The 10,614-nt window shown below is 36.0% G+C and overlaps 1 protein-coding gene across 1 annotated transcript; it reads right to left on the reverse strand.

Moving 5' to 3' along the window:
• Window positions 1-255: 255 nt before the first annotated feature.
• On the reverse strand, window positions 256-6,744 carry LOC307156598 (sialic acid-binding Ig-like lectin 13). Its single transcript, XM_079868064.1, has 7 exons — window positions 6,555-6,744; window positions 2,687-3,052; window positions 2,267-2,572; window positions 1,883-2,176; window positions 1,708-1,792; window positions 1,266-1,332; window positions 256-900 (listed from the first exon to the last, which is right to left on the reverse strand). Exons 1-7 carry the CDS (start codon window positions 6,604-6,606, stop codon window positions 664-666), a joined length of 1,407 nt encoding a protein of 468 aa, XP_079724190.1. The 5' UTR covers window positions 6,607-6,744; the 3' UTR covers window positions 256-663.
• Between the last annotated feature and the right edge of the window lie 3,870 nt (window positions 6,745-10,614).

Consider the following 10,614-nt stretch of genomic DNA (forward strand, 5'->3'; position numbering starts at 1 on the left):
GTAAGTAAACACATGCTAGTGTCCAACGAGACCAGACAATGTGGGTATGCAAGGTGAGTGCTTATGTGTGTGTGTTGAGGTGATAATCAGTGGCAGGTATGGCGATGGCTGACTGAGTGCAGGTGGGAACCAGAAGTGATGCTGGGAAATGTAGTTCTGTGGTGACTGGACTTGTGACTGAGGATTGTGACTAGAGATTGTAACAGTACTCCCCCCTCCTGGAAGGTGAGAAAAATAAGTAGAGTTATTTTCTCTGCTGTCCGGATATCCATCCTTTTATTTAATGATGAACATCCACTAGGTGGATGCAAGCTTGTGCCACAGACACAAATGACAAAAAACGTGTGAGGAAACACATATGCCAGTAAAATGTATCGCTGGTTAAACTGAGCCGACCCTATATATCTCTCATCTAAGCACACTTTTATTATTATTTTTGTTTATTAGACGTTTCTTTGAGTTTGTGGAAGCTCTGACACAGTGAAACACCTTGTATACTTTCAAGGAAAATAATGCAGGAATTTATGCAAAAATATACTCATGACAAACTTTGTGTGTCTTAGGATGGGTGAAGTTTCTTCAGATGTATCTTCTGATATTTGTCCCCGTGTCTGGTACAGTTCAATCTTTCTGGGACTTCAAAGCTGAGATGGTGCTGTTGGGTCAATCACCTCCCACAGAGTCTTTTGTCTCCACCACTTCACCAGAATAATGGATAACAGCATAGTCAGTGGTCAGCGAGGAAACACCCCTGATTTCTTCCGACTCTGGTTGGATGTTTCTGAAGTCAATGGAGGCGTAATGTAGGGATTCTTGACGATTCAGTGTGGCATCTTCAGCAGGTGACAGCATGAACTGATTGGCATAAACAGACTCACTCTCGCTCTCTTGTTGAATAGCCTAGAAGATGAATGCAGTATGGAGTTTGGGGTGAATTGCTGTGGTGTACTCTGCCTTTAAAATAAAGATCAGTTCTTGGAGTGTAATGCACAATTTCTATCAACCACTTTTATGATTCTTCTATGGTGCTTTTTGTTATTTTGGAGTTCGATAGCCCGAGTCCTTGCTCACTTGCATTATATATAAAAGAGTGATACAGAAGAAGTAAAATAAGGGCTTGAAACCACATGACTGAATAATTTGACAAAATTGTAGTGTTTGAGTGAACTGCTGTAAATGTTTAAAATGATGGAATATTTACCAGCACTGTTGTGTGTTAAGGTGCCATATTTTAATGAATAGTATGTTTTGTTGGTAGTACTCACCCTATCAGTCATAATGATTCCAGTAGTAACTTCTTGTTTTGTCTGTGAGGATCTGCTGTTTTCTCTCCTGAAAAACATGTTTCCATGATTTAAAAGAGCTAGTCACAGCCTGGATTCAAATTTATGACTTGCATTGTACAAATGTACTGGGGGTCACTGTCCCAAAAGAAACCCCAGCTGGTCGAGCAGGACCTCAACATGTAGTTTGTATTATCTTGGCTTTAGGTCATTTTTACTACATAATTGAGATGCAAGATTGCACTGTTATAATGAAACTAGCACATAAGTCTGTAGTGTGAAAGACGTAGCGCCAATTTTAGTTATCCAGATGAACTGACTAATTTACAACATTGATGTGGATGATGCCAAATATTAGGAAATTAACTAAATCAGAATCAAGTAATCCAGAGAGCATGATACCTAATAAATATTTTGTACGCACCGTGCAGAATATATAATGATACACAACATCATCATCAGGGAACCCCCTACAGCAACTCCAATTGAGATGGAGAAAAGATGTGCATCTTGTGAGCAATGAAAAAAAAAAAAAAGATTATATATGCATTTGGCAGACGATTTTATTGTGACTTATGTAAGTGTGTATTTGAGTTTACCTCTTTCTGGAGGGATGAGATTAAGTTCAAGCAGTTTTCTTGCAGTGCCATGAGTGTTGTTACCGACACACTGCAGAGTGGATGTGTGTGAGAGTGACTGATGTAGAGTGATGGAGCTCCTCAAGCCTGTGCTGTTCAATCGCTCTTCACTGATGAACGTGTTTGAAGAGTTACTGACAGGACGTCCAGACAGATGCCACTCCAGTTTAGGAGAGGGATTCCCATCACCCTCACAGAAACACACAGTTACATCAGTTCTGTTACAGCTGGAGGAGGGAGAGATTTTAGGGGCATCTGAAAAAGAACAAGAGAATGATATCATACATATCGATTTATGGGTGTCTTATGGAGGAGAAAAGAACTGATGCCACAAAAACATCCTACACTGAACATGTAATGTGATGTTGCCCTGTGCTGTTTTGTTCTTGTCCTGTAGCTGGTAGGTTATAGTGCAGGTGAAAGTGACTCTGTGGTGACGGTGAGTAGCAGTGAAGTTCAGTTCAGAGATGAGGAGCTCCTGTTGTCTGCTGCTCTCACTGAGGGGGATTCTGGGAGTGAAGCTCCATGTGAGAGTTGGTGGAGGAGAGGAGCAGAGAGTCTCAGCAGAGCAGCGCAGACTCACAGAGCTCCCCTCCAACACCTCCTGATCCTGATCCTCATTCAGCTTCACTGTGGGTTTGGGGGGAGACTCTGAAATACACACAAATACAAGATTAAGTATACTGACAATAATGGCATGACAAATACATTTAAAATATTAATTTAACACATTCATTTATATAATAAATTGCTCAAATCACTCACCAATGACATTTACAGTGGAAGTGTTTCCTTTGTAGGTGTATTTCAGATTACCACTCTCAATCCTGAAGTAATAATTGCCATTATGATTTGAACTAACATTATAAAAGATAGTGGTGCAGTTCTTCTCATGTAGTTTTCCAGTAATTGCCCCTTTAAAGTGATTAGAATTGGGAACTCTAGAGTTAAGTACTTGATGGTTTTCCACATTATGTCCATCTTTGAGCCAAACTCCTATAGCAGCACTCTCATTGAAGTCTTTGTCAAATGATTCCTGAATATCAAATGTACACTTTATAATCACACAGGATCCACTGAGAGCTTCAATCTTCTCTGGCAGACTGCTGCTGAAATCTCTACAGCAAACACCTACAACACAAATGTGAAAAAGAATAAGAATAAAACAATGACAAACTTCGCATTTAGGAGATATAAGCATTCAAAACTTACAGTCTCTCATTTCCACTAAAATGGATGACGTCACCGCGGACTTCAGTTTCTCATCCCTTACAAAAAAGAAGTTTATTCAAGTGTGCTATTAGTATACCTCTTTTCAACTAAAAATAAGAAAGTATACTTTCAGTCTACTTTTTATGTACTTCTCAGAAATATACTTCAAATTCCACTTAAGTATATTTGACTTATACTGACAGAAAAGTCTAAGTATATTTGGCCTCTACTTGTTGATCGAGATATACTTAAAGGTATAATTAAGTATACTAAGTATTCTTGGTTTGTACTTGTGCTTACTATTTTTGATTGAGTAGCTTATTAAATACTTTTAAAAAAAAACATAATATTACACACTGTCTTATAAACTAACATGTTCAAGTTTATATAGTAACAAGCTTTCGGGTGGAATAGCTTATAGAGTAAATAAAATAAGCATGGAACTGAATCTGATCTTGTGCGATAATAATTCCCTTATGAAAAATATGTTTATTCAAGTGTTCTATTACTATACTTCTTTTCAACTAAAAAGAAGAGACTACATTTTTTATACTTCTCAAAAATATACTTTATGTAGGCTACTTCTCAGAAATATACTTAATTACACTAAAGTGTACTTGACTCATACTGAGAGAAAAGTTCAAGTATATTTGGCCTATACTTGTACTCAATCTTTTGATCGAGATATACTTAAAAGTTTAATTATTCAAAGTATACTTGGCTTGTAGTTGTGTTAACTCTTTTGATCGAGTAGCCTATTAAATATACTTTTTTTTTACATAGTTTTTCATATACAGTCTTATGAAACTTACACTGTTTGAAAATATTGATTAAAATATTGATATAAAACAGAGTTTCTAATTCTGCCTATCTGAATTTTTGTGTAGGCTAGTCCACTGGTAGTGTACATAGGAATTTACTTTAATTCTACTTTACTCTTTCCCCACCACTGACTGAATTTTCCAGCTATCCATGTTTTCACTGTTATACGGTAGGGGGCGCTATGACACATCTTCTAGTACAGAATCTCCGGATCAAAACACAGGAGAAAAAGAAGCTGAACCAAGTGATAGAAGATTGCTCACTCAAATGTAATAATGTGATCATTATCAAACATTAAACAGCTTGTAAATCAAAACTGCTTAATAATGTTTCCAAATGAAATGAAGCGTAAACCACGAAAAGAAAACGACTGTGAAGCTTTGGGGGTGTTGGACTCTATCTACTCCATCTGTGTTTGATCACGTTTCTGAATCTGATCAAGGCGTAGTCCAGAGGTCTTCAATCCTGCTCCTGGAGGGCCACTGTCCTGCAGAGTTTAGTTCCAACCTGCTTCAGCACACCTGCCTTTGAATATTCAAGCAATTCTGAAGAGCTTGATGAAGCTGATTCAGGTGTGTTTGATTAGGGTTGGAACTAAACTTTGCAGGACAGTGGCCCTCCAGGAGCAGGATTGAAGACCTCTGGCGTAGTCTTTGACAAAAATGATATTTTCTCATCTTTTTTGTTTAAAATGTTGCCTTTATTTATGAAACTTACCAACATTCAAGTGTTGATAAAAAAGGACGCATGAAGCTAATAAAATGTTTTTAAAATTAAAGTACAGTTAAAGGTATTTTTCAAGTATAAAAAATAACATTTGAACATAGTAGTATAGGCCTACTGCAAGTGCAAAAATTATATATAAATAGTAAACTATAAGTATAATGTTAAGTTCACTTAAAGAAAACTTGTAGTATAAAACTACTAAACTAGTAGTTTACTGAGAGTACACTAAAAGAAAACTTGCTAGTATACTTGCAGTATAAAACAACTAAACTAGTAGTTTACTGACTAAAAGAGCAAAAATAATATATAAATGGTAAACTATAAGTATGATGTTAAGTTCACTTAAAGAAAACTTGTAGTATAAAACTACTAAACTAGTAGTTTACTGAGAGTACACTTCAAAGTTGCTACAAGTATTAAAATAGTAAACTACTAGTATACCCATAAGTTCACTTGCAGTACAAATGAGAAATTAAATTATTAACTAGTTGTTCACTTAAAGTTTACTACTGTTACACTTATGGTACACTTAAACATATACTTTTATATACTAAAAGTGGGCCAATTTAGTCCCAAGCGGTATCAAAATAGTACACTTACAAGTTTACTACTAGTACATATTGACATTAGTATACTTACTACATAATGTATACTTTAAAATATACTTGAACATTACTTAAGTATACTACTTTTTCGTAAGGGATCACATCTTCTATCCAATCAAATGCTCCAGAATCTAAAGGTCCCGCCCCCTATGATATAAATACCACCTGGCCAAAGCGACCATGGCTGGCTGTACCTGTATGTTTGGTAGTACACGCATGCTCAGTATCATCTGCTCGTGCTCATCAGTTCTCTCAGCAAAACATGTCTCAGTTCAGTGAACTGTTGGAGTTACTGGAGTAATACTCTGTGATATTGGTTTATTTCGAGTGTGATTGCTCGATAATTGGAACAAACCCTCCATTCCCTTTTTTTAAAAATAAGAATTTATTAAAAAAAAAATCAAATACACCCATCCGCCAATTGCAAGGGCCTGGCCCTGATTCCCATGCAATGTTGAACAGGTGTGACAGCTCGACTATCCAGGGCATTCAGTACCTCAGGGTAAATCTTGTCCACCACCAGCTTTTAAACTACCTCAGACTACTTCCAGAAAAAAAGGTGATGACCCCCCGATTCCTACAATCCTGCCTCTTCTTCTGAATGATTTCATTCTGCAATATGTTACCCCTCACTATTTCAGACAGTTGTATTTATAAAACCCAAGTTGAACCGTGACCTTCAAGTTTCTCTATAGGTCACCGGTTTCACCTGTATTTTATACAGGCAGCCTGCTGTTGAACAGTACCTGTTCCAGCCAGGTGGGACAGTCAGTTGGCAGGTTTCAACAAACCATCATTGATTCAAAGAGCTGATGAGGTAAGAATAAAACTGTTCAACACATTACATAGATTTTAGCAGAGATTCACTTGAGGGTCAATTTTCTGTAGAGTTTAGCTACAACCCTAATCAAACACACATGAACAAGATAATCAAGGTGTTCAAGATTACTGGAAAGTCACAGTCAGGTGAATTCGATCAGAGCTAAACCTTGCAGGAAAGTGGACCTCGAGGGCCAGACTTGTAACAGTTTTATAGCTGCTGTGACCCAGCAGCCTATGATTACATTTTTCTTCTTCTGTGTACCATAGATGAGAATCATACAGGCATCTCTGTGGCAACTTTAATGGAGACAACAAATTAAAACTTAACTAATTAAAAAAAATAATGCTTATTACTCCACACTCTAATTACTTTCACAATAAGGCCTGTTGACCAGTAAAGAAACAATGATTTTTGTTTACTCAAGGGAAAGAACAGGTAGACAAACCTTTCAACAGAAAACTGAGAAGAAGAATTCTCTCTGCTGTCCAGATATCCATCCTTTTTTGTAATCCAATGAAGGAAAGAAAAACACACACTCATGCATCTACAAATTTTGTCAAAATTTGACTTAGTAGTAGTAGTAGTATAGAACATGTATGTTCATGTATGAACAGAACAGTGCCAACATACTGACTGGCAACAGAACTTCCCTTTTCATTACATCAGTCTAGTTCCTGTAACATATACCTTTTTTTTTTCACAGAAAAAAATGGTAACATTTTAAAACGTAACATTCCTATTAAATTGGACATTTTTAATATGTTGAAAGTTTACCTAATAGGTTTTACATTGTGTATTTCAAAGTGCACTGTTGAATTCAGAAGGGATGGTGAGAGGGATAATTTATTTATTATCATTACTATTATTTCATAATGAAAAGAGTGACCAGGATATTCATTAAAAAATACCTTTTACCATTTCTGTTTCAAAGAAGGAAGAACAAACATGGTAAATGGTGACAGAATTTACATATTTGGGTGCATTTAGTGCTATGTTTACAATGCAAAACCTAGGTGTTGCGTCACATGCAGAAAAGTCTTGCACCACCAACACTGTGGCTTTGCAGTACTTCTCCATTTTAGGCAAACTATTTCCTGCTGAGAGACATTTCTAAAGTTACATACTTATACTCATCTTTAATAATAAAAAATAAAAAAACATGGAACAATGTCACAGGATTCTTTTTATAAATACCAAAAAAAAGCAGTTGATTAAAAAAGAGAATCTTTAAAAAGATGCTACAGGGATGACGCCAAAACCCGTAAAACCAGTTCACCACTTGTTCCTTCAAGATTTTTTTTTCTAATGGGTTTTTCAGCTTATGAGTGAAATAAGATCTATGATAAACATAACTTAAACTGCACACACCCATATAGAAACGTAAGCCTTTGCCAGTCACACAGGGAATGAATGACTTAGAGATGGGCAATATGGCCAAAATCTCCATTTAAGTCATTTCATTTCACCCTAACTGTATGTTTATTGGGTGGGTGACCACACATACTTTATCCTGGACATGGTCGTAAAACATCGTCCGGTCGGGATTTCTAAAATGTCTTGGCACACATGAACAGAAACCACATCTTCAACGGATCTGATAACTCACAAAAAAATCAGCTTACACAAAATAACCTGTTGTCCAGGTTTACATGCAAACCAATAACCCCATAATGCAAGTAAACCACATTCACAAGACTTTATTAATAAATCAGGTTATTACCTGGTAGTGACATCAAAACATAATCATTTGTGTATCTGACTCAAAGTATTTCATTTGTTATGTCAGTTGTGATGTAAATAAAGCATTAAAAACAGAAGAAGAGTATTGCAACATTTCAATGGGAAACTTGCGGCTCATACATTACCCTCTCATGCAGTTACAGAAGCAGAATTTTGACTGAACCACTTCTTTATCTGCTGCACGAGATGAGAGCACTATTATAATTTTTTTAGGTCAAGAAAGCATCTGAGTTTTCAATATATATTTCCTCCTCCCTTACTGCAAAACGCTCTCTCTCTCTCTCTGGATGTGCTTAAATCCATGTTCCTGTCACATTATCACACATGCGCACTTCAATAAGCCTACGCAGGTTAACGCATTTACATGCTGGGCGAAATCGGCATAAGGGGCAAAAATCTAGCTGTGGCGATTGGTTTATGCTTAAGCCATTTATGACCTTACTCCGATAGAGCTTAAAGCATTTACATGATCAAGTGCATTGTGGGCTTATTATGCATAATCAGGTTAAGACAAATGACAATGGCGGGGAAAGAGTTAAGAAGACAATGGACAGAAGAGCACATGGCATAAAGAAAAAGACATGGCCAGCCAACACAATCACAAGCCATGTGCTCAAACAAAACGAGACAGGAACGCACACGTACGTCTGCAAGATGTCTGTTAAAGATCACTTAATCTGGAAAGCATCTGCTGTTTACTAACATCTGATAGACGTCTTTAAGATGTCAGTTTTAAATACATTCTAAATCATAAACATCTTAAAGACATTTTCTAAAAGTCTATTTGACATCTGACAGAAACGTCCTATAGAACTATTGTAGATGAGCAAACACTCTAAAAAAATATGTCTTCCAGATGAATGCTGATGAAAACACCAGCCGCGTGCGACATCAACACAAGACAACGAGAAAGCGGGTAAGTTTCTTCAAGCGTCTTGGAGACGTTGCCTCAGTTTTTTCTGTTTCTTCAAGTAATCTCAATGAGATCTCTTTGTGGAGCACCGGCTGTTGTCAGATTAATGGAAAAAGGAATGTTTGAAAACTTAAACTGATATTTCCTACTGACATACTACAGCAAAATATATAAATAACTGGCTTAATACCTTTTTTGGGGGTGAAAATAAGGTGCCTTTGCACAGTATTATATACTGTATAATATATAAAACTACTATACTTCTAAAACTACTATATACTTTATAATATAAAACACACATATTATCTGCTTCTCAGCATCTATTTAGCACACTTTGGCTAACTTTAATGTTGGCTAACTTTTGTGGTTACTAAAAGGTTGTGTGTAAATGCTTTTGAAACGTCCGGTATAAAGAATAGGTTTATATCTTGTGACTTCCTTTGGGGGGATCAGGCTAAATTTTTATGCAAAACTTGGTCAGGGTTCACATTATCACATGTAAATTTGCAAATATAAACAAAGAAAGATGAATGCATCTTTGAGAATGCTGTTAAAGTACAGTATAACCATAATGCAAAACAGGTGTCAACAGAAAGGTGCTGTTTTCTTGTGTCACATGAGATAAGGAGTTTTACATGGTCGTAATGGAACTGAATATGATCTATGAGTGTAGAGCAATGTTAATTTCATTAAGGACATTCAACAAAATTGAGTCATATATACATGTATGAATGGACTCAATGACTCATTGGGTCTGCAAATACATTTATAAAAAATAATGAGCAACATGACGCATTAGGCACGGATGCAACTGAACTTTTTTTTTACTGAAAGTCACAATCACATAATCATATTGGGAATGCTATAGGTGTAAGTTGGTATATAGGTTTCTAAATTGTACTGGTCATTAAAATAAAATGGCAAAAGGCATTTTTGGCAGTTAAATCCTACAGTATATGTCAGAGAAACATAAGGGAAAAAATATGAAGCCTTACAATTGTGCAATTTAAAAAAAACATTTTGTTTTTATCTTCCATGCATGAATATAAAACCTGAAAGCTATCTACAAGAATGTTTGTGATCTTGTAAAAGAATAAACTTTGGTTTCAAACGTATATAAAACATACTTTATTATTGCAGAATGTTGCAGTTCTCAATCAAATGTGCAAATGCTAACCAAAATAAAAGTACACAGAATATTCAAGACCCACTTGAAAGGGTGCAAGTGTACAGTAAACAACAACATTTATTTGGAAATAATCTGCATGTAAATATGCAGTGCCCCAGAAAGAGTGTTTGGACACTTAAAGATTTATGTAAAATGTAACATGACTAAATTATATAACAAAATAACAATAATAATAAATTATTTAAAGAAAGACTGCACAAACACGTGATTTTTAATTCCCAAAAATAAGTTTGTGGAGGTTTTAAATGATATATCAATACACACAAAATGAATACAAAAATATTGTGACACTTTGTGATTGTCCAATGTTAGTGGAACATTTTCATAGTAAATCTAATGAACTACACCAGTGGTTACTCTGATATGACAGCTCTGTGAACTTAATTAGGAAATTACTTTAAACACCCACTTAAAATCTCATTGACACCATATAAAAATGTGATTAATCATTTGTTGTCTAATGCAGTGGTTCCCAAACCTGTCCTGAAGGCACCCCAACACTGCACGTTTTCTTTGTCTCCCTAATCAAACACACCTGATTCAACTCATCAGCTCATTATCACATGGGTTAATGAGCTGATGAGTTGAATCAGGTGTGTTTGATTAGGGAGACAGAGAAAATGTGCAGTGTTGGGGTGCCTTCAGGACAGGTTTGGGAACCAC

This window comes from Squalius cephalus (assembly GCF_949319135.1).
Source record: "Squalius cephalus genome assembly, chromosome: 4".
Lineage (NCBI taxonomy): Eukaryota > Metazoa > Chordata > Actinopteri > Cypriniformes > Leuciscidae > Squalius > Squalius cephalus.